Source organism: Podarcis vaucheri (genome assembly GCF_965113315.1).
Source record: "Podarcis vaucheri genome assembly, chromosome: 13".
NCBI classification, from domain to species: Eukaryota; Metazoa; Chordata; class Lepidosauria; order Squamata; family Lacertidae; genus Podarcis; species Podarcis vaucheri.
This window is the reverse complement of record NC_138751.1, coordinates 28,874,761-28,898,865: the sequence shown is the minus strand read 5'-3', so window position 1 is coordinate 28,898,865 and position 24,105 is coordinate 28,874,761. Positions and strand designations below refer to the sequence as shown.

The following is a 24,105-nucleotide window of genomic DNA, read 5'->3' as shown; positions in this document are numbered from 1 at the left end:
CTTGAACTCACAACCCTGAGATTATGAGTCTCATGCTCTGCCGACTGAACTATTTGGCTAGCAAAGGTTCATGTGTACATTTGTAGTTTTAGTATTTTACAGTATCTGATGGGCAGCTTGCAATATGATGTAATACATTTTATGTCAACCTGAATAATTAATCAACCAGAAAACATCCCATCGAAAGCATGCAATTTTAAGCCTATCAGTCAAATGTCGGATTCCGAATCAAGCTTTGATGCTGAAATCCAAATTGCAAAACTTAAAAATTTTGAAATTTCACTTGAGTTCTAGTCTAGCACCTTTGATATAGCAGGAATTTTACATGGGTTGTGGATGGAAAGCCTCTGCTCACATGCGCGGCACTTTTGGTCCTCCGGATGTTGCTGAGCTACAACTCTCATCATCCCTGGCTATGCTTACTGGGGCTGATGGGAATTGTAGTTCAGCAGCATCTGCAGGGCCAAGGATCCCCCACCCCTGCTGTGTCACCCTCCACAATTCCCTTCATCCCTCACCACTGGCCATGCCGGCTGTGGCTGGTGGAAGTTGGGAGTTCAACAATATCTGGAGGTCAAAACCCATCAGCATGGTCTGCATCCATGCAAAACCTTCTGAAACCTCAACGAATTGCTAGCAGCATTCTGAGCTTTAAAAGCCAGCCTGAGCTGTTGGTTGGTTTGTTTTTAAGCTTCTTGGATGCTTACCATCTTATTCACTGAGTCTATCAATTTGATTGCCATCAATTTGATTTAATTAATTTTTATAATGAAATATTTTTAGATTGTGTGATTATTTGACTGATTATTTGATTGTTGTTAGCCGCCCTGAGCCCGGCTTCGGCTGGGGAGGGCAGGATATAAATAAAATTTATTATTATTATTATTATTATTATTATTATTATTGAAGAGGCAACACATCTGTCCATGCCTTATGTTCACCACTAGGGGTCAGCATCTAGGCAAAGTTCACTCCATCCTCAGCACACACACACCTGCCCTAAACCTTACCTTGGTTGAGATAGGTAAGGGTCTCCTCATGCTGCTTGACAGCTGGAGAGGTAACGGCACACAGAACATACTGGAAAGAAGGGCAGTGCTGTTCGGCCGACGTGGAGATGCTGTTTGGTTCTTCCTGTTTCAGGAATGGCAAAGTCAGGGGTTCCCTGCAGGTAGCAAGGGAGAGGGGCACTTACAAATGATTTTACACTCAGCTGAGGGGAGAAACTCCTGCATAGACATCATGTACATGCAGGAAGTAGCCTGCAGGCAGAGAGCCAGTTTGGTGTAGTGGTTAGAGTGTCGGACTAAGACCCGGGAGACCCAGGGTTCAAATCCCCACTCGGCCATGAAGTCCGCACCTTGGGTCAGTCACTGCCTCTCAACTTAACCTACAGGTTTGTTGTGAGGATTAAATGTATACAGTACCTCCTTGTGGTTTCTGGAGGAAAAGGCGGGGCATAAATGCAACATATATACAGTGGTACCTCTGGTTGCGAACGGGATCTGTTCCAGAGGTCCGTTCGCTACCTGAAAAGCCCGCAACCTGAAGCGCGATTTTGTGCTTCTGCGCATGCGCAAAGCACAATTTAGCGCTTCTGCACATGTGCGAGCGACGAAACCCGGAAGTAACCCTTTCTGATACTTCCAGGTCGTAACATGAAGCAAATGTAACATGAGGTATGACTATATTCAAACGCACTTAAAAACTCCATACGTACATATATGCAGTGTGCAAATGTCAGGATGCCGAATCCAACAGTAGCTTCCCTGTGCATAGATGGTGCAGTATGGCTAGTTGTTTACGCGCAAATTACCTGCTAATTTCTACATCCTTGCCCTATCATGAGTCATAAGGCATCGGGTGGGGGGGTGTTTTTGTTCCCTCGTCCCACTTCTGAGTGTTCAATGTGCCCTAGGTAGGACACAGATTTTGTCTGAAAGCATCTCTCTCACACGTTCTGTCCGGCACTGACAACATTCACATCCGTCTTACAAATAAAGCAAGCAAAGGTTACTAGACTGCCCAATTTATAATTAGCCGGCTTGCCAAAATGTAGCCGAGTTACTCGTTAGTGGCACATTTAACAGCTCTGAAGGGAAAGAAAGGGGGAAAGAAAAGAAACAGCTCTCTTTTGCTTGACAAAAGCTTCCTTGCCCGCTCTCCTGGGGGCAATTCTTTACCCCAGACTGCCGGGTGAGTCTCTCTGTGTGCAAGCCTGTTTTCACATCTCATGAGTCTGCAAAAAGGCTTTCGACAATACCCTCCACATTTAGCTAGGTTGCTCTCTGGGTGGCTTGGGGTCAGTCCCTGTCTTCCTCCCACCTGACATACGTCACAGAAGTCTTTCTTTCTGCCTGCCTCTTGCATCTTTCTGGCCTTGGACTCTTAAATGGAACCGTTTAACAGAACTTGTGGGCGGCTGCAAAATCTAGACTTCAACAGGCTCGATTGTCACGCTCAGGGCTTGAAGAGGCCTCTGGGGTGGTTTTCTGGACTTTAAAAATAAATCCACCTCTGCAGAGTTGCAGAGTTACAGTCTGGATGAAGGAGAGATCCGGGTGGCAGAGGAGGTGTTAGGAAAGGTGAGCTTCAGAGCAGGTTCAAAGGAAGCTTTTGGTTAGGGAGAGGGAGGCAGAGTAGAGGAGGAGACCCCCCACCCCGAGAGTTGCAAGCATGGCCAAAGGCAGAGATAGGAGGCTGAGGAAAAATGCAGAGGTGGGCAAGAGCAGCAGAGTGGAGAGAGTAAGGAAGAAGGGGCAGAGGAGAGAGAACCAGGAGGTGAAAAACTCTGGACAGCAGTTTGGGAGGAGACTGGTGAGGCATGCTGGAGCAGTCTTGCAGGTGGGGATACAAAGCCAACGAACATAGTTGAACCCAAGAAGGAAAGCAACGGGAGATCCATCCAAATCATTGGTTCATTCACAAGTCCATAAAGTCTCCCTCAAATGGATGAATCTTGGCTTCTGTGCTGTGAAGCTTAATTTCCTGGAATTTGTTTAGGAAACTTAACTGCTGCAAGACATAGCAATGCCGCTAGTGTAGGTGGCTTTAAAATAGGTCACAAACAAATCTGTGGGAGGTGAGTCTGTGGAGGGGATATCAGCCGAAATAGTTGAAGCGGAGCCTCACCGTGCAGAGGCAGTCTACCTCCAAATAGCAGATCCCTCTCGGCTTGTGAGATTTCACAAGACCTGCTGTCGGAAGCAGGCTAGATGAGCTGTTGGTCTATAGTGAGGCTGTTTGAAAGGTTCTAAGCAGCACCAGTACCTCCTGCCACTATTCTACGCATCCCTTCCTGAATAAATTTCAGGCTTCTGCATGAACTTTCCACCTCCCCGACCTCTGCGGATGGCGTTGGGTGGGAAGGGAAATGCAGGGCAGGGCAGGGCAAAGCAGAAAAAAAGAAGGCCTCTCACCTTATAATGTTGCTTCCAGAGCAAGGATACACTTCCCCCGGGCTTGGCCAGTAATGATCAGGTTGGCTGTGCCAGAAAAGCATGATTGGCAGATCCCAAAAAAAAGATGGACTAGGAAAATACCAGAGAAAAAGAAAAGAAAGTCTTAGCTCTGCAGCAGGCTGTGGCTGTTGTGCAACTGGGACCATCCCTTTTCTTTTTATGCACCTGCCGGCCAGGTGGGAGTGTTCAAAAGGAAATGCCATTCAATTGGCTGAGGGTTAAATACCTTGGATAACAGCATTTTATAGCCTTTTCCTTTCCTGGGGTTGACCAGAGGAACTGATGGGTGCCAAGGACCCAGGACACATTTCTTTACTTAAAGAATAGCCCACAACCTCATTAAAGAGAGACATGGGTGTATAGTCCAAAAGAGCAGAGAAAGAAGCATGAAAAAGCCCAGGCAGGTAAAAAAACAACAACAACCATCTGGTGGCTAAACCCCAAAGCCAGGTAAAATTGCCTGTTTGGAACTAGGTTTCATTGGGCAGCGCTGGATAAATTTTAAAGGGTTTTTTTGAACAATCAACAAACTATCACTTTTAAATGAAATCATTCAGAGGGAGGGAGGGAAGGGAGGGAGATAAAAGAATAACTGCTTGCATATGTTTGTAAATGTAATTGCAGACAGGAAGAGCAAAATAATTTCTGCTTAAACCACTTGCAAAATAAAACAATAATGTTCCATTGGCTGCTGGAGCAAACTGCGTGACAGAATAAACTGTGGTTTCCGATCCGCATTTTAATCCAGCATTCTGTATTTTCAGATATAGGTTAGAGGGGGGCTGGTTAGAAAGGGTCTCTCTTTCTGGAACCCCCATCCCAGTGCAGAAGGGGAAAGTCTCCATTGCCACAGGATAACTGGGGGAGCTTTGTGTACACACAAACAGCAGAATCTTCTCAAAACATTGAATAAAATGTGGATTCCATCGAAGTTGCATTGCCTTTCTTTTTGAATGCAGAGTGAGCCTCCCTCCTCAGACTACGTTCAGTGATAACAGGGGTGAATCCTTCTTTAGCATGGGCAGGGCACTTTACCTTTACTGCATATTTATCATGGCCAGGTCTCGCTGCTTTCAGGTCAACTGAAATGTCTTCCTGGCAGGCTCAGACTCCAGAACACCCCCCTTTTAGAAAGGGAACCCCTGGTGGGAATTTACATGCGGCTTGCTTGAAAGCAAGCACAGTTCTAGAGTATCCAGCAATCCGTCACACTTCGGTGTGACCAAGATACAGAAAACAGGCAGAATGGGGCTTTGCAGCCTGGTTCACAATGGCTGGTGTCAGCAGGCGGCAGATTTAGCACCCACTTCAGTGGTGTATCCTGAACTGCACCCCAATACTTCCTTCTATATGCTTGGTCCCTTCACTGGGAGAAACCAAAACTCAGCACTTTTTCGACATTCATTTATCAGGTTTGTTTGTTTTAATACCTCCCTATGATGTGCAAATATCAGGACTGTTTATACATGTAAAAGTATAAAGAAAATACCAAAGGCAGATGCAAAATTATTATTATTATTTTTAAAAAACTGGAAGGTGGAAAAGCACCGTGGCAAAAGCCTTTTGGGGTGAGAGGTCTCTTTCCTTGGTGATGGAAAGTCCTTGGTGCTTAACATAGGCAGCTGGTGAGCTTCCCTAGGGAGAAAGTTCCATAAGAGGGCAGACTCTCTCCCCATGGCTATGATGATAGTGAAACAGAGAGAGAGAGAGAGAGAGAGGAGAGTTAGCAGGATCATACTCCTCTGTCCATAGGTCTGGCCAAGGCACTGTGCCAAAACCAGGCCTGGAGTTGAAAGACAACCACCTCACCCAATTGCCTTGCCCAAGAAGATGATATACGGTATATATAAAACTGTCTGGTAGCTGCTAGAATCCCCGAGGTCCACCCAGGGAGTGGTCTCACTCAGCCACCTCTTTCAAGGCAATCAGGACCAGCCCCTTTCACAGTGAGGCACTTACCTGGACCCAGGCACCTTGCTAAAAACCAGAGCCAAGGTGAGCCAAAGGTCAAGCAGATGTGGTTGGCCACACCTCCTCCAAGCACTTCATCCACCTTCTCAGACCACTGGCATTTCACAGCATCCAGGGATGGAGAATCTGTGGCCATAAACATAAAACTAGATGGTGCTCTGGTTGCAACCATTGATCTGATCTGTAGAAACAACAGCATCTGGAGTCAAGATAGATACGGACTATTTTATCCTCAAGCTGCTTAGCAATCATGGCACCGTATGCCTTTATAAGGTAAAGGTAAAGGGATCCCTGACCATTAGGTCCAGTAGTGGCTGACTCTGGGGTTGCGGCGCTCATCTCGCTTTATTGGCTGAGGGAGCCAGCGTACAGCTTCCGGGTCACGTGGCCAGCATGATTAAGCTGCTTCTGGCAAACCAGAGCAGCGCACGGAAATGCCGTTTATCTTCCCGCCAGAGCGGTACCTATTTATCTACTTGCATTGGTGCGCTTTCAAACTGCTAGGTTGGCAGGAGCTGGGACCGAACAATGGGAGCTTACGCCATTGCAGGGATTCGAACCACCGACCTTCTGATCGGCAAGCCCAAGAGGCTCTGTGGTTTAGACCACAGCTCCATCCATGTCCCTAGTATGCCTTTATAGGGAAGGGCAAAACTTGCCCTGGAGTCCTGATAATGGACAGCCCAGCCCATCCTTCACTGACCAGGCTCTGGCAGACGTCCTCCCAATATGCGTACAAACACCCCACCCATCCTAATGACAGAACTAGTCCTGGGAATCATAATCCTTCTGCAGCTCATTTCAAATGTTCAAAGCCCTTCGCCTCCCTCATTGCGGTGCAAAAGCCCCACAAAGTAGGTCAGCTTTGTTCTTCTCACATTGCAGAAAGGGTGTCTGAGGCTGATCAGATGGCGGCTTGCCCAAGGCCTCCTAGCAGATTTGCGGCAGCCATACAGGATTGGTGCTGTCACCTGGCATCCTTGGACCATTGCCAGGGCCCAGACAAGACCCACTGCTGATGCCTCTCCCTGGAATGCTTAAAATTCTGGCCCCGTGCTCTGAGCAGCCCCAGGTAGCCGGTCCAGTTTCCCACAATGCTCCTCACCTAGCATTGCATCTAGGATGACAGCCACCCACCCAAATAAGTTTTTCCTGGGACCAAGAAAGAGAGGAAGGGACCCACTAGGGCCCCCCTCAAACCTGAAGCTGGTCAATATATTACACATGTTTAGGGAAGTTTTTAATATTTAATGCTGCATTGTTTTTAACACTAGATTGGGAGCCACCCAGAGTGGCTGGGGAAACTCTTATTATTATTATTATTATTATTATTATTATTATTATTATTATCAGAGATAAGGTTCAAACCAGGGACTCCCCATTTCCCCTTCTAAATCCACTTTACTACACATAGCTCTCTCTTTCGGGCAAATAGAAGCCTTCCAATTCCATCACCTAAAAGTGTGTCTTCCTGAGATCTGGCCTCACAATGGGTTAACTTTGAAGGCAGTGTTGGTATTAATGACTGTTGCATAGTCAAACACAGAGTTGCCTGGAGTGTGTAGGAGGTCAGTGGGGAAAATGGGGTCTGACGCAGTAAGGCAGGAAGAATCCTTTCGGCTCTTGCGCAACCATCCTGGAGCCATTTCCGTATTATTATTACGGAGAAGAGTTATAAATGTGTCATTATGTAAATCCTCCAAGTCAGACAATCACTACCAGAATGAAAAGAAGGAAAGGGCAGTGGGGGTGGGGGGTGGAATTGTTGCCTGCTCCTCACCTCTTGCCGGACGATTCCCAATTGTGTGATTGTTTTGGCAGCGTCACTGCCAGCATCATAAAAGTGAACTCGCCCGGCGTGTTCAAGAGCCCAGGTGTCAATTCCGGAGACAGGCAAATTGCACCTGTACTTCGTACAGCAGGTCTGTGGGAGGTATGGGGGATGCCATAGCTCAGTGGCAAAGCACATTCTTGGCATGCGTCCAGTCCTCTGCATCTCTCAGAAGGCCTTTGCTCTGAAACCCTGGAGAGCGCAAGTTGCACTCTGTAGAACACTATATTCTGTTGGAAGGGCAGTCCGGGTTCAAGTCTGGCGAATAAAGAAAGAAGCTAAGAAGGGTGAGCAGGAGACTTGAAGTTGCCCTTCAAGTCAAGGCTGGTTCAAGATATTTTGCTGCCTGAGGCCAAGGACAATATGGGCACGCATCTACACACACATGTCCCGTGTGTGGAAACAGAGCACACTGGAAGTTGAACCCTCCCCATGATGAGACAGTGTCCTCCATCACACCTGAGCTCAGTGTGCTAGCATAAGAGGCTCAGTGCAGGCTGTGTGGAGCACACACAGAGAGCTCAGTTCTCCCACCCCACCCCACACACTGATAATTTTACTATTTATACCCCACACATCTTACTGGGCTGCCCCAGCCACTCTGGGCAGCTACCAACATATATTAAAGCATAATAAAACAGTAAACATTAAAAAAAAATACTTCCCTATACAGGATTGCCTTCAGACAGCTCAGGGGTCAGATAACTCCATACCCTCTGACCTTTCCCCAATGAAAATAGAAATGTTCTAAGGAAAAGCGGGACATTCCGGGATCAGATCAGAAACCGGGATGGCTTCTCTAAATCAGGGATGTCACTAGAAAACAGGGACACTTAGGAGGGTCTGCAATATGCATGGGGGAGAAATTCTCCAGAAAATTCATCAGCATGTTAGTGCACAGTTCTCCTAATAAACACCTTTTTTAAAAATGGAGCTTTGCCTGAAGTACATTTTTGCAAGAATTTTTCCCTATTGGTTTTGTGTGTATTACTTATCATGATAGGTGCCTTGTTGTGGCATGAACACTTGCACCTACTACAGGGATTTGGGGGGGGGGGATTCAGCCCCACCCCTGCCTTAATACTGCCGTACCTTGGAAGTCAAACGGAATCCGTTCCAGAAGTCCATTTGACTTCCAATACGTTTGGGAACCAAAGTGCGGCTTCTGATTGGCTGCAGGAAGCTCCTGCAACCAATCAGAAGCCATGGAAGCCCCATCAGACATTTGGGTTCCAAATAATGCTCACAAACTGGAACACTCACTTCTGGGTTTCTGGTGTTCGGGAGCCAAAACGTCAGAGTACCAAGGCGTTTGGGTTCCAAGGTACGACTGTGAATGCATTTTTGTAGACATTGGTGGGTTGGGGAACTTCACTGCAACCTTAGAAGTAGTGTGAATTTTAAAGGGGAGCTGTGGTTTGGTTTTGCATATTGGCTGAGTGTGGATTAGGGTAGTTTCTCATTAATATGCCAACAAAATTGAATTTCTCCTGCCCCTCCCTACCTGGACTACCATTCAACATATTAGTCCATGAATTTGAGGACAGTCACATTACCTATCAGCTTATGACATACCCTCCAACATTTCTCTGATGTCCTAAGGAAAAGCGGGACATTCAAGGACATTCTGGCTTCTGTAAATCCAGGACTGTACTTGGAAAATAGGGACCCTCAGAGGGTCTGTTATGAATGTTGATAATTCTCTACTCCCACTATGAAAGCTAAACCATGACTCAGCACTAAAATTCTGATTAGGAGAATCCTAAATTCTTTTTTTAAAGAAAATTTGAGTTAGGCAAACATTGCTTAAGCTCTTCCCCTCTCCCCATTACATTTCACTGTGTCCCATTCCAGAAGGAAGTAAATTCCAGTTCCAGGTTTTCTTTGGTAGAGAATATTGCAATGGAGTAGAGTGATCCTTAGCTGGCAGCCCGCATGTAAGGAACCCTTGGTCCCTGGTGGAATCCTGTGCCAGGGCAAGATCCTCTTCTGGAATAGATTCCCTGCAATCAGGAGAAGTGAAGCAGAGAAGCTGGTTGAATCTAAGAGAGTCACTTTGGGCCCCGGGGATGAGGGACCTTGAGAGAAACTCATCTTAAAACAGAGTGTTACTAGCTCTGGGATGCTGACGGTGTGCTAAGCATCCATTCTACAGCTCTTCTTCTTCCTACGCAGTCGCTCTGACTAAGAAGGTTCAGCAAAGGCCATGGAGAGAGGAGACACGGTGGGGCATGAGTCATATATGCTGCCATACAGAGCTTTGGCAGCTTACAACTTCCCTATGATTGCATTTGGGCAAAATGAATGTTTTTGAGCCCCAGTTGCCAGACGAATAGGAAAGGTAATTCTGCCTTCTGCTGTGCCGTGCATGTGAAAATAATTGTTCTGTGAAGGTACTGTTTGCAGTGGGGATTTAAAAAAAAAATAGTTCAAGTTTCTAGGCCTCATTATGGTGGAACCGTACACACTGAAACCACGTATCTGCAAACAGATCCGGTGCTCATTTCTTGTCTATTTGGTTGCTTAATTAACTCTATCCATTCCTCTCCAGCTTATCCCTGAACACCACCCCAACCCCAACCCCCCCAAAAAACCCCACCACATCCTGATTTTTGCACCAGTTCACTTACTAAGTTTGTAACGAAAGCATTAGCAAGTCCCAGCATCAAGGTGATATAGACTAATTTCACAACAGATTTGCTAATGCTCGAACCTCCTTAAAATCCCCAACCCCAACCTGGAAATCTTGCTCCTACCTAATCCCTAACTTTGTAGGGTTGGCTGTGGTTATTTAGTGGTGACGTAGGGGTACTCTGTGCATGCTCAAGGGCACAGTTATCTTTATTATTACTTTATACAGTTCCCAGGCTTTGCTTCTGGAGCTGAGACCCTCATTATCTCTGGCTCCTTCTGGGTTTTAGATGAGCTAACTTGGGATGTTTGTTTTGGGAGCTGAACTGGAAGCCTCGCCAGTTTTATTATTCAGAAATAGCTCCTTTGTACTCTTCCCTGTACTGTAACTTGTTGCTTACTTTCCCCGTATAAGCAAGGGGTGAGGAAAGGAAATATCCACAATATGGAATGTTCTCTGAATACGAAATCAGGGTTTACAGCAAACAATTTTAAAAAGGGAGGGGGTTGTTGTGAAAATGGGCAGGAAGAGAGGATAGAACCCTTGGCTGGAGGAATCGCCCAGAGGAATCACGGTCTGAATGCCCAAGGTTTAATTCAAGGTGACAAATGTCTCCCCAAATAGTTCAGGAAGCAGTGAACAGCTACAACCAGGACTAGATACTTGATCACATAATTGATCACAAGGGGTGCTTCCCATGGGTTCAGACAGATATCTGGTTTGGCACTGCATCTCTGTGGCCAGCCAGATGCCATTGGCTAATCATACCATGTCAGAAATCATCTGTTCCCAGGATTTGGCCATCAAACGAATCCTGCCTGAAACACAGAGGGTGGTATTCCATGATAGTCCTGCTCAGAGTAGACCCACTGAAGTTAACAGACATGATTAACTTTGGTTCATTCATTTCAATAAGTCTGCTCTGAGTAGAATGCAACTCATTTGTTCCATTTTTAGCTCTAAATGTCATTGATATATCACCCTTCATTAATTTGTTCAACCATTTTAAATATATATATGTATGTATGTGTTTCATTTATACACATCTTTTCTCCAAGGAGCACAAGATAAGCTTACATACTTTAATCCTCACAACAACCCTTGAAGGTAGGCTCAAAGATACCGACTGGCCCGGTGTCACTCAATGAGCTTCATGGATGAAACAGGATTTGAACCTGGGTCTCCCTGCTCCTGTTGCAGGAGGAAGGTATGGCCCACCAACTCCCATCAGCACCAGCCAGCATGGCCAGTGGTAAGTGATGATGGGAGCTGAGAGACCAACACCAGCTGAAGGGTAACTTCCCTACCCCTGATCTAAGAAAATGCAAAATGAACATCACTTCCCAAGACAGACAACCTACTCAGCCAACAGTCTCTACATCTTATCTGAGTTGAGCCTTAGTTTGTTGGCCCTCATCCAGCCTAGTGCTAGTTCCAGGCATGAATGATGTGTGTGGTCGAAATGTCAGCTTTCAGCCTGTAAAGACGGACTCAGCAAAAGACAAAATATGGAGAAGGCCCTGAATTCAGTATATACAACTGGGTTAATTTTCATTATCTGTATATGCTGCCCAGCCTCTGATGTGCCTTGAGGGAAAAGGGCATTGCTTAACCCCTAAGCATTTCAGCTTGAATTATTAAACTCTTGAATTATTATTATTATTATGGGGGACGGACGGACATGTTGCTTCCTACAGGGAAACCAAGCAAGTCAAATGGTAGAGCCAAGAGGTGGGGTCCCAGCGGTTTTGTTGGAAACCGAGAGACAAAAGCCATGCAGCCTTTGGCTGGAGCTGGTCCAAGACACTTTGCCGCCTGAGGTGAAGGACAGCAGTTGAATGTTACTTTAAACCTGGCAATGGGACAGCATCCGCCATTTTGTTTTTTTCTGGTCAATTGGCAACTCTAAGGCTGAGGTGCTGCACATTCCCTGAGTTTAAGGGCTGTGTGGCCAGGGGATGAGAGAGAAGACCAGGCGCTCCGGACCCAAAAGTGGAATCTGGCAGGAGGGCTAGGGGATGGCTGACAACAATTAGAGGGTCCTGTTTCTGGTCTAAAAGGGGAAGTAATGGGGTTCCTTGGGAAGTTATCAATGGTTTCTTAAACCAAACAATAATATTCCAAAATAATATTCTAAAATTCCCAGAGTTCCCCAAGGAGGAGGACTGATAGTCAAAGCACTCTGCGAACGGTTACTCCGTGAGGGGAATAGGGGTCTCCTAGCAACTCTCAGTACCCTTAACAAACTACAGTTCCCAGGATTCTTTGGGAGAAGCCATGACTGGCATGACACTGCTTTAAATGTACAGCGTAGATGGGGCCTATTTCTCTTTCTGTCATAGGAATTAAACTCTGACACGGAGGGTGGGTCCTACTTAACCCCCTTCACACATGGAGGAGGCCATGGGGCCACGTGAGGTCTCCCCACCTACCACCATCCCCACACACCAACACCACCCTCCCTGACAGACATCTGTTTCAACATTCATTGGCAAGAGGTCTCTGCATGCACAGATGCATGTGTGGAGGGCTCCCATGCGCATTAATCCCAGGGATGTGGTGGCAACATACAGGACTAGGCTTCAAGGACCTGCAAGCCGCCATTCATCGGTTCATTCCTTCACGCAACGTGTGGAGGCAATTGTGTGTAGCAGCCCTTGTCAATTCTCCACAAGTGGAATATCCCATCCCCTTGCTGAGATTTCTGATCTCCGCCCCACTCTTCCTCCTCAGGGAGTTGCTGGCACTCTCCCATTTGCCTCTGGTGAAGTTTTATCTGCAAACAACTAAGCAAGCAATAAATTTATCAGTAAACAAATGGCATAGATTGCCTCTCCCCCCCCCCATCTCCAGCACCAACCCCCAACTCCTATTTCTCTTGTTTATACTGTATACATACCAGAGGCTCTCACGCTGTCCTAGAAACCTGGCACGTGTTTGATGTCAAAACATATGGAGATCAAAGGCCTGGAGAAGGAGGAGGAACAGCAGAGAGGAAAATTCATATCCAAAGTCCAGGTCCTGCCTGGGCACCATTTGTAGCTCGGGAACAGGAGTGAGGCACAGGTATTGCCTTCACCCAAGAGGGGGTTTGACCCCAGAGCAAACTGGCAGTGCTGGGGCTCAGCCCTGGAACACACAATAACAGAAAATGCTTTCAGAGTACATGAACATTTCTTGGGTGTTCACAGATACAGTGGTACCTCGGGTTACATACGCTTCAGGTTACAGACTCCACTAACCCAGAAATAGTGCTTCAGGTTAAAAACTTTGCTTCAGGATGAGAACAGAAATTGTGCTCCGGCTGTGCAGCAGCAGGAGGAGGCCCCATTAGCTAAAGTGGTGCTTCAGGTTAAGAATAGTTTCAGGTTGGTACATCACTCCAACAAAATTAGCTAAAATGTATAAAACCGGAGACAAGACCTGTTGGAAGTGCAAAAAGAAAGAGGGAGATTTCCTCCACATGTGGTGGACCTGCGAGGAGGTAAAGAGGTTCTGGGGCTCTGTTTATGATGAATTAAAAAAGATTCTAAAGTACACCTTCCCTAAAAAGCCTGAGGCATTCCTTTTAGGAATGGTGGGGGATGAAATCAAGAAAGACGACCAAACTTTATTTCAGTATGCAATAGTAGCCGCCAGGATACTGCTGAAGCAGAATTGGAAAACATCTAATGTCCCAACAATCAGAGATTGGCAAACCAAATTAATTGAGTATATTGACCTAGCAATGATGACAAGAAGATCAGGCATCAGAAAAACACTAAATTTATTAATGACTGGAATAAATTCCTCTCATATATGGAGACGATTTTAGGAAACATTAAAATCACAGTAGGTATAATATAAAAACTGCGAGGTAGAACTAATGGTTAGCAATAGACACTGCTGAATATATTGCTGAGTTACAGCTCACGTCGTGGTGGTGGGAAGTCGAACAATGTAACAGACTTGTATAACGATTTAGTAGTTGAACAGTATGGAATATGATTTTGGTTTTATTTGTGTTTTTTTCTTTTTCGTTGATTTTGTTTCTGTGAATGATGTATATATGTTTTAAGTTGTTGGAATAAAAATAAAGGTTTTAAGATTTAAAAAAAAAAAAAGAATAGTTTCAGGTTAAGTACGGATCTCCGAAACGAATTAAGTACTAAACCTGAGGTACCACTGTAATGATAGAACACAGCCTTTCCAGCTAATTTTGGTCTGTTGTGAACGTGCAACATGCTGGTACGCACTGCTCAATTGCTCCCCCGCCTCATTCCTCCCTTTGCACAAGTGGGATAAACAAAGCCTTGGTTTCTCGTTGCATCCAAACCAGGGCCTGTGGTTTGTTTGTTACTCCCTAGAAAGGCAAGCCAACCACAAATCATGACTGAAGGTTGGCTAGTAATTGTGGCTCATTGTGGAGGAGCAAGCCATGATCCCGAGGGGGTCTCTTAGCAACTCTCAGCACCCTTAACCAATGACACTTCCCAGCATCGTTGTGGGGAAGCCATGACTGCTCAAAGTGGTATGATACAGCTTTAAATGTATAGGGCAGATGGGGCCCAAGTCTCTGAAGACCAAACACTGAGGACATCACGGCATTTCTTATGCTTTGGGTTATAACAAGAGAGGACTTCCCAGTGCAACTTGCAGAACCCATCACTTAGGTTCAAAGAGCTGAGCACTAAGCGTGCTTCCATACTTTGGGGGAGCCAGCCTTGTACACAGCAAATGCTTCCTTTTCAGATAGGGAGACGGGTTTAGTGGGCAGAGGAAACGGGTATGGAAGGCATATACATGTTCCACTTTATATCCTGGAGACTTGCAACATAGTGAGCGGAAATTCATCAGGTGTAGCTTGTCCGAGCATTAAGTTACAGAGATCAAGGAATATGTACCTGTTGAATATTGTTCAGCAGTGACAGCTCCTCCAGAGCTCTGCCTGAGGGGGAGAAACACTACAAGGCATCTCTAGGAGCATGCCAGACAAGTAACTAGGAGTCAATAGTAGTAGTAGTAGTAGTAGTAGTAGTAGTAGTAGCAGTAGCAGTAGCAGTAGTAGTATATTACTTATACCCCACCCATCCAACAGGGTAGGAAGAGAAACAAATACTTTTTTCTATCTGCTTCTCATTTTTAAAGTCTCCCCCCTCATACATTCCATTGCAAACATTTCATTGTTTCTGTATTATTTTCCCCCGCTGATTTAATGGGAGACCAGTCAATCATCTGCTGCCTGTATATTCCTTGTTATCTATCCAAATAGGATTAAATACTACTAGCACTCCTTTCCCAAACAGGCCATCAGACCTGCCAGATTTCAGACACACTGAACAAAGGGCCCCCTGTTTCGCAGGCAATTTAAAAAACGGTGCTCTTCCTATAATCTTCACATTACTTTTAATGGGAGACCCAGGTGCAGATCTCCTGCTTGTACCTTCAGTGTTCTTTATTTTGCCTACCGGCATGAAACTCTCAGGCATTCCGCTACCCTGCAAAGGATTAGGTCTGCAGTGTTTTAGAAGGATAGAACAAAAGAGTCCCCATTTTATAGGCAATTGAAGAAGAGACACTCAGACATAGCCTAGCTGCTGTCTGAACTACATTATACGAACCAGAGCTAGGGAGCGTTCTCTTTTTTAAAAAAAAATTATATTTATTGAAAGTTTTATAGAATTACAAAAAGGAACAAAGCAGAAAAAAAGAAAAAACAAAGAAAAAACAAACCACATCAAACAATACAAATTCAAAAAACAAAAATACACCACAAACACTTAAAAACAAATCCATCGTTCTCAAATCCTCAACTGTCATTCCCTTCTTTCTTTGACCTCCTCCTCCTCCCTTTTTTTGTATCCTAGTTGTTAATTGTCGCATCAAATCCTTTCCATATTTCATAATATTCTGTCATTACATTACCTTAATCTATTTTAATCTTATCTTACTGTAAAAAACCTTAAAACTTAAAACTTAAATCTTATTTTTACCAACTTCTCATAACCATAATATTCTTACATAATTCTTTAAACATTTTTGCTAAAGCCAAGTAATTTCGTTCCAACATTTTTCTAACATTCATCAATTTTATAAAACAATCCTAGTAGTAAAAAAAAGAAATAAAAACAATCCAATCTTCATCCAGCGTCCCTTCCTCCTGGTCCCGGGTTTTGTCAGTCCTTATTATCCCATCGATCTAGCGCATTAACCTGGTAACCTTGTATCCGAGGCCCTTAAGTCTCTTCCATGTCCCTTCCGCGGCTCTTCTTCATATTTATAACTGTATTTTCCTTTGTCTCCTGCTCCTTTCACTCGTGGGAACTCCAGCTTAACAATGTTTTTAACCCTTCTCAACAAATCAGCCCCTTTTCCATAGTCCACACTAAACCCCATGTGGTATTTAAGAACATATTTCAAAAACCCTCCAAAATTAAGAGCCCCCACAACCCCAAACATCTCACGGCCCATTGCCAGACTTGAAAAGTCCAAACATCCCTGCATAGGGGGGTCTATCCAACCCCCCATTTCCAAGCCAAACCAAACTTTATCTTTCCAAATCTGGCTTTTTCCAAGTTCATTTGTCAAATCCAAAGGCTCATGTTCCTGCTGGGCCACAGCTCCCTCCGTCTCTGGCGCCCAAGATTCAGCAACATCCTCTTCCCTCATCTGTTCCGTCAGGGCACACTCCTGATTTAATTCCTGGGTGGGCTCCATATAATTTCCCACTGCCTGTTCAAAATTTCTGATCGCATCAGTCATCAAATCCGTCTTCTCATGTAGCTGTTCCAGTAGGGCATTTGTTTTAGAGAAAGCACACAACAGAGCTTCTGAATACATTGTCCTGCAAGGTCAGAAGTCTATTCCCACGATTGTAATCTGTAACAGCTGCAAGCTCCCCGGAGTTGGTTACAGTTTCACAGTCTCCCTCTAGGGGGAAAACTTCTATTTGTTCTTTCTTTTAAAAACAAGTCTAACAACAAAGTTTCCTTTTTCAGATATTTTGTCAATATTTGTTCCTTTAAAAAGCGAAGGGGAACAATGGAATCAATGTTTCTCTTCTTATAGCTATCTGTCAAAAATGTTTGTCTCTGGTCAATGAGCTTCAAAAAAACCCAAAAAAACCTCAGTCCTGACACCCCGCTCCAGGATCAGGACGGTGGAAAGTTACTTTACTTTAGACTCACTTCTGCAGGTTTAAACAGTCCGAAAAAATCCCCCTTCTTCCCCTGCTTCCAAAGGGGGTTCAACAATTTTAAATGGTGAAAGTTAATATTTTACAAGCGATTTTCTGAGCTCTAGTTTGCCATGTCTTTGCTTTAATCTATCTACAAAGAAACGGAAGGCTGACTTCCTGTTTAGACCTTCCCATTTCAGTGCCAAATTGAGGTAAACTTTTAAGTCCAATTTTCCTTTCAGCTCACAAGTCCTTATTTAAAGTCCAATTGTCTGAGTTTAAGTACTCACGGGTGATTATTTTAGAAGCCAAATTGTCCCAGGAAAAAGGCAGCGCTCTCCGGCAACGGCTGTGCAGCTTCGCTCCACGGAAGAAGCAGCTGACTCTCAGCACCGCGCCACTTCCCCCTCTTCGCTCCGGAGCCCGTCAGTGGGTTCTTTTGTGGGTTGGGGGGGCGCTAAAGGTGCCCGCCGAGTCCCATGGTCACAGGCTTCATCCGCCTGTGATTTTTGAAAGGGTCCCCGCTTCGCCATAGCGGAAAAGACCCGTTTCGCGTGGAGCTAGTCCCTCCAGATCAGAGGGAGTCCGCCATTGCTGATGGCGCCACCCCAGAAGTCCCCCAGAGCTGGGGAGCTTTCTCCAAGGGCCACATTCTAGCAGTGGGTGGGGCTCCAAAAACTTAAAAGGGTGGAAACAAAGCCCACACACAATATACAGTCACACCCTCATTCTCTCTCTCTCTCTCTCACACACACACATAAAAATACAGTGGTACCTCGGGTTAAGAACTTAATTCGTTCTGGAGGTCCGTTCTTAACCTGAAACTGTTCTTAACCTGAGGTACTACTTTAGCTAATGGGGCCTCCCGCTGCTGCCACGCGATTTCTGTTCTCATCCTGAGGCAAAGTTCTTAACCAGAGGTACTATTTCTGGGTTAGCTGAGTCTGTAACCGGAAGCGTCTGTAACCTGAGGTACTACTGTACACACGAACCACATTTCTTTCTTTCTTTCTTTCTTTCTTTCTTTCTTTCTTTCTTTCTTTCTTTCTCTCTCTCTCTCTCTCTCTCTCTCTTTCTTTCTTTTTATTTATTTATTAAATTTCTATAAAGTTCTTCATACGAGTATCACAGGGAGGCTTACAATATACAGGCGTCTCCACACATTCAACTCGTGCTCGACCCCGTGTCCATGTGGCACTGGGAAATTATTAAATAAATTGAGTTAAACCGCAAAAAAGGGCCAGAAAAGAACAGGGAAACTGCAAAAAAAAACCTTGTCGTTGTTTCCATGCCATCCTGCAGAGACAAGGAATACTGAGAGCCAGCATTGCCACTATTCATGCCAGTCTATTAAGTGCTGCTGGTTTTCTAAAAGGGTTTTACAGGGGTTTCCAGAGATTTAGAGGGTGTTTGCAGGCTTTTGCTATGTGTGATTTCACTTATATGTACCCGGGAGCATAAGACGCCTGTAAAAACACAAAAATGCAGAGCATAACAACACACAATAACAATTCCACCCTCCCACCATTTAAAAGGCCATAGATTGTTTAATTAAACAAAGGTATTCAAACATGCACACCCCTTTTACACACCCACCCATCCGTTCTCTCTCACTCACACATGTACACCCACCAGTGCCTGATTTACGTATAAGCTAAACAAGCTATAGCTTAGGTTCCCATTCTCTTGGGGCCCCCAAAAAAAATTAAAGGGGGAAAAATTGGATGTACATTTCCAGAATATAAGATAAAAAACAAATAAAATAAAACCTACATACAGCAACAGTGTTTTATGTTGTGTAGGCTCCTATGATGTAAGTAATGGGCCCCGCCTGCTAGCCTGCTCCCTAAAATATCACTGGTTTGCTCATTTCTATATATAGGGTACCTACATTCTGCATGTGCAAATGGCTTTAGATACTTATTAGGTCCATAAATTACCATATAGCGTATATTCAGCACAAAAAACTGCGACAATTTGTTGTTGACAAAGGGCAGCTGGACATATAAAGGACCCCATTACCTTCAGTAGCTTAGGGCCTCATCAAACCTAAATCCAGCCCTGACACCCACTGTACTTCCATTCTGTGGAGTCCCTTCCCCAGCGCACAACTGATTGGCAACTGGGTTTGCAATGCAGAGTTCCCTGTTCCTGCTGCTGCGGCTTCTGCACTGTCCAGAGAGGGAGTGCTTTCCCTGCGTCAGAAGCCAGCGCAAAAGTGGACCAGGCTGGCAATGTAGCAAAAGGGCCCTCTGCTTCTTCTGTCTAATGGCGAAGGTTCCCCAACATCTGGAGGTTGCCCAGCCCACGCCCTGTATAACCTTTCTGTGACCTGTGCAGGTTCTTCAAAAAAAAGAAAAGAAAAGCTTTCCCCTCTCCTTTTTCACTATTCTCTCTCTCTTCCTCTCCCTCCCTGTGACCTTCCTGCGAACTGCACATAGTGTTCTAGTCCGGTTCATCAGTGCAAAACAATGCCTCCGATGCAAAACAGCTAAAAGTGAATGAACAAACAAATGAACTGGGTTTTTGTTGGTTTTTTTTGTTTTTTTTTTCATTTCCATCAGCTCAAATTCCCATGCATTTGTGCTAATGAAAATGAATGAACAAACGGGGCCTCGTCGTTTGCTTAGATTCCCATTTGTTTCTAAACTGTCCCATTAGACGCGCAAAGTGAACTTTCTGGAAACATCACGTGTTGTCCAACCAGAGAGAGAGAGAGAGAGAGAGAGAATTTAGTGCATTCACCTGAAAGCATCAAGAAGTCCCCCTCCAGACTTCCCACTCATTGCCAAAGGTTGCTTCCTGGATATGCCTGGGGTTCACACATGCACGCCCCATATACATGTTTTATTCCCACATGTTATTTTGAATGGGTGACAGGGCTTTCTCTTTCTCTCCATCCCCTGGAACATAAGCATGTTAGCACTTGTTATCCTCCTGGGATCTAAGGATCCCAGACTGAACTTCAGATGTCCTGGATTTTGCGTTCACGCCAAGGATTCAGAGTTCCTGACTCTTCCAGGCTGGAAGTGGGATCTTAAGGTGCTGGGGAGTTGCATAATTACCGAGCTCTATAATTCCGAGACTCTGATATATTTGGCCATCACATCCTCCAGTCTGGAAATCTGAAAACTCAAGAGATGGTGTATACACTGGTGCAAGAAAGGAATTCTGCACATTTGCAAAAGCTGCCCCCTTCACATTATTATTATTATGGAGAGTTAGCCCTGACTCAACTGTTGAAGTGAAATGAAGAACAAAATAAATAAATAATAGGCACCCCAAATTTCCTCCCTTTTTTGGCAATGCATAAAAGGGCAGCTTCCCATGAAACGTCTGGAATAATGGCAACTGGGGTGCTAAATCAACGTCAATAGCAAATTGCCCTGGCTAGTCTCTTGACATCTGGGTCAGTTACCAAGGCTTTTTCATGCAAAGCCAGAAATTTGGTCCTTGTTTTTGAATTAACACTTTTTTTTAAAGTAGGGGGGGGGACCTAATGTAGTCAAGACCATAGGTAGGGAAACTAAGGCCCAGGGGCCGGATCTGGTCCAATTGCCTTCTAAATCTGGCCCGTGGACGGTCCAGGAATCAGTGTGCTTTTACATGAGTAGAATGTGTCCTTTTATTTAAAATGCATCTCTGGGTTATTTGTGGGGCACAGGGATTCGTTCATTCCCCACCCCAATATAGTCTGGCCCCCCACAAGGTCTGAGGGACAGTGGACCGGCCCCCTGCTGAAAAAGTTTCCCGACCCCTGGTCAAGACTGAAGCACCAAGTTGTTCAGCTCAGCCCCAGTGGACAATTTGGCACACTGCCACATGTAAGGCTGCAAAAAGGCTGTCTTTGAGGTCCCTTCACGGGGCGCTGGCGGGTTGTGGCTGAGCAGCATGTCAGGGCAAGAACAGCCCTGGGGCTTTCTCTCTCACACCCACTCCCCTGACATTTCCCAAACTCCTTCTCCTCCTCCTCCTCCTGCCTCCTGGATCTCTCCTGGTATCAGAATGCGTGGAACCAATAATCAGCAACTGTAGGTAGAAGAAAGGTGAGGCAGCTATCGCAGGCCTTGGGAGCATAGGCGGCAATTATTCTCCACTGCTGTTTTCTATATACACATGCCCCGAGTCTTCCCACCTGTTTCTAGTAAACACTGTTGCACGCACAATGCTAGTAAAACTTCCAACTCCCATCCAGCATGTTTGGGAAGTAGGAGGATTTTACAGATAGATAGACAGATAGAAAAATCCTCTCCTTCTATGTGTTTTCCTTTCAGAGTTAACACTTTACTAACCCTGAACAAAAGCGTTGTATAGTAAGCAAGACACCCCGCTTCTTAAAGGAGGGAAAGAATGCAAGAGATCCTATCCTGCATGAATCCCATTCAAACCAAAGGGAATGAAGTTTGCCGACTCAGGACCAGCTTGTCCCATTGATTCCGGCATGATTTGTGTTTCTAATTTCCCCGTGATTAAAAACGCTGCAAATGTTTGTCACCACATCCTTCTTCTGCTGCGGATTCATTAATCCATATTAGCTACCTAACACCTATTATTGGTTCTCCCCCACGACCACAAAAAATCGCTGGGGCTTATTGGAACCCATCCTTTGTTCCTAGAATTAGTCAAGTTCAAATGGCTCCCCAAATGCCCTTGTCCCATCCTCCGGCTCAAGCCAAGCCATCACAGACTATGGAGGATGAGGGTGGGGATATTAGACACCAGAGGCAGCCTTACCTTGAGTCAGGCCACTGGCCTCTCTAGCTGTCTGTTCTAGATATGGGGAACCTCTGGCCCTACTGTAGTTAGTTCTTTTAAATATCTACTGCAGATGGGGCCCTATCATACCGCTTTAAATAGACACTGCTCCCCCCCCCCAAAAAAATAATAATCCTGGGAACTGTAGTTTGTTAAAGGATGCTGAGAGTTGTTAGGAGACACCTATTCCCCTCGCAGAGCTACAGTTTTCAGGGTGGTTTAACAGTCAGTCCCTCTTCCCTGGGAACTTGGGGAACTGTAGCTCTGTGAGGGCGAAAGGGGTCTCCTAACAACTCTCAGCCTCCTTTAACAAACTGCAACTTCTCCCAGGATTCTGTTGTGGGGAAGCCATGGCTGTTTGATAGCTCAGTCGGTTAGAGCAGGGGTCAGCAAACTTTTTCAGCAGGGGGCCAGTCCACTGTCCCTCAGACCTTGTGGGGGGGCAGACTATATTGGGGGGGGAATGAGCGAATTCCTGTGCCCCACAAATAACCCAGAGATGCATTTTAAATAAAAGCACACATTCTGCTCATGTAAAAACACTGAGCAGGCCACCCAAATAACCCAGTGATGCATTTTAAATAAAAGGGCACATTCTACTCATGTAAAAACATGCTGATTCCCTGGACCGTCTGCGGGCCGGATTTAGAAGGCAGTTGGGCCAGATCTGGCTCCCGGGCCTTAGTTTGCCTACCCCTGGGTTAGAGTATGGTGCTGATAACATCAGGGTTGCAGGTTCAGTCCCCATATGGGACAGCTTGCTGGGGGTCGTGGACTGTGCACTGTTTTTTTGTTAACTCTCATCACTGCAGGCTCCCTGGAGTTAAAAGAGGACTCGCCACCTGGGCGTGGGTTGTTGAAGGAAACATCTGGCCAAAGGAGCTCTGCAGATCCTAATTCAGTCTGGCCGTGAAAGGATCACAGCGCCCCCTGCAGCACAAAGAAGCAACTGCAGCAAAAAAATACTTAATGTCCTGGGGAGCAGCCTTTGCCAACCTGGCTGCAGCTGAAGGGAGATCCAGTCCAGAACATCCGGAGGGCCCCGAGTTGGTGATTAACGACCTGAGTGTTCAAAGTGCTTCATACGTGTTCCTTGTGCTGTAATCCTTCCACAGATAAACCAGTACCGTTATGCCAATCAACAACTCACGAAAAGAAGAAAGGAACCTCCCTGCAAAAAGAACGAGCGGTTTATATAATCAGCTGATGTGAGAGGACAGGTTCATCGTTGTCTAAAGTTACGTCACCAGAACTGATGGTTTTTAATTAATATTTATGAACATTTCTAACCCTTTCATGTGACAGAATCTCTAACAGTTATCAACAACAACAACAAAGCCTTTTACCAGATCGTATCTCTCGCTTGCCTGAATTGGCAGCTCTAAGCTGAGGGAAAGTGTCACATTTTGGTCCAGTTGGGTGCATCAAAACAAGTTGCAAAACTTATCGAATGCCTCTAAATTTGGGGTGCAGGCCACATATTGCCTTCCTCTGATTGGCCGTGTTCATAAAAGAGTGTCAGATTTGGACCAGGGACTTTGTAACCCACAGTGGAATCCTATGCCTGTTTTCTCAGGCGTAAGCCCCATTGGGTCCTTTAGCTAAGCACTACACCAGGATTTGGGGAGGGTTACTTACTAATTGGACGCGGGTGGAGCTGTGGGCTAAAGCCTCAGCGCCTAGGGCTTGCCGATCGAGAGGTCGGCGGTTCGAATCCCCGCGGCGGGGTGCGCTCCCGCTGCTCGGTCCCAGCGCCTGCCCACCTAGCAGTTCGAAAGCACCCCCGGGGGCAAGTAGATAAATAGGTACCGCTTACCAGCGGGAAGGTAAACGGCGTTCCGTGTGCGGCTCTGGCTCGCCAGAGCAGCGTTGTCACGCTGGCCACGTGACCCGGAAGTGTCTCCGGACAGCGCTGGCCCCCGGCCTCTAGATGTGAGATGGGCGCACAAACCCCAGAGTCTGTCAAGACTGGCCCGTTCGGGCAGGGGTACCTTTACCTTTACCTTTACTTACTAATTGGGATGCAGGTGGCGCTGTGGGTTAAACCACAGAGTCTAGGACTTGCCGATCAGAAGGTCGGCGGTTCGAATCCCTGCGACGGGGTGAGCTCCCTTTGCTCAGTCCCTGCTCCTGCCAACCTAGCAATTCGAAAGCACATCAAAGTGCAAGTAGATAAATAGGTACCGCTCTGGCAGGAAGGTAAACGGCGTTTCTGTGCACTGCTCTGGTTTGCCAGAAGCGTCTTAGTCATGCTGGCCACATGACCCGGAAGCTGTATGCTCCCTCGGCTAATAAAGCG

General features: G+C 45.8%; 1 protein-coding gene across 4 annotated transcripts in view; it reads right to left on the bottom strand.

Annotated features, from left to right (window-relative positions):
* The window catches only part of LOC309516801 (transcription factor CP2-like protein 1), a 35,228-nt gene extending 16,955 nt beyond the window's left edge, over positions 1–18,273 (bottom strand). The window contains exons 1-7 of one of the 4 annotated variants that reach the window (XM_082195703.1): positions 18,193–18,273; positions 12,795–12,862; positions 9,096–9,266; positions 7,213–8,010; positions 5,421–5,613; positions 3,420–3,530; positions 1,011–1,165 (exon numbers count right to left, since the gene is read on the bottom strand). In XM_082195703.1, coding sequence (XP_082051829.1) covers positions 1,011–1,165; positions 3,420–3,502 — 238 coding nt within the window. In that variant the 5' untranslated portion in view covers positions 3,503–3,530; positions 5,421–5,613; positions 7,213–8,010; ... (1 more) ...; positions 12,795–12,862; positions 18,193–18,273. Of the gene's footprint in view, positions 1–1,010; positions 1,166–3,419; positions 3,908–5,420; positions 5,614–7,212; positions 8,011–9,095; positions 9,267–9,893; positions 10,807–12,794; positions 12,863–18,192 lie in introns of those variants that run through there. The other 3 variants (XM_082195705.1, XM_082195704.1, XM_082195702.1) reach the window with 3 other exon arrangements.
* Between the last annotated feature and the right edge of the window lie 5,832 nt (positions 18,274–24,105).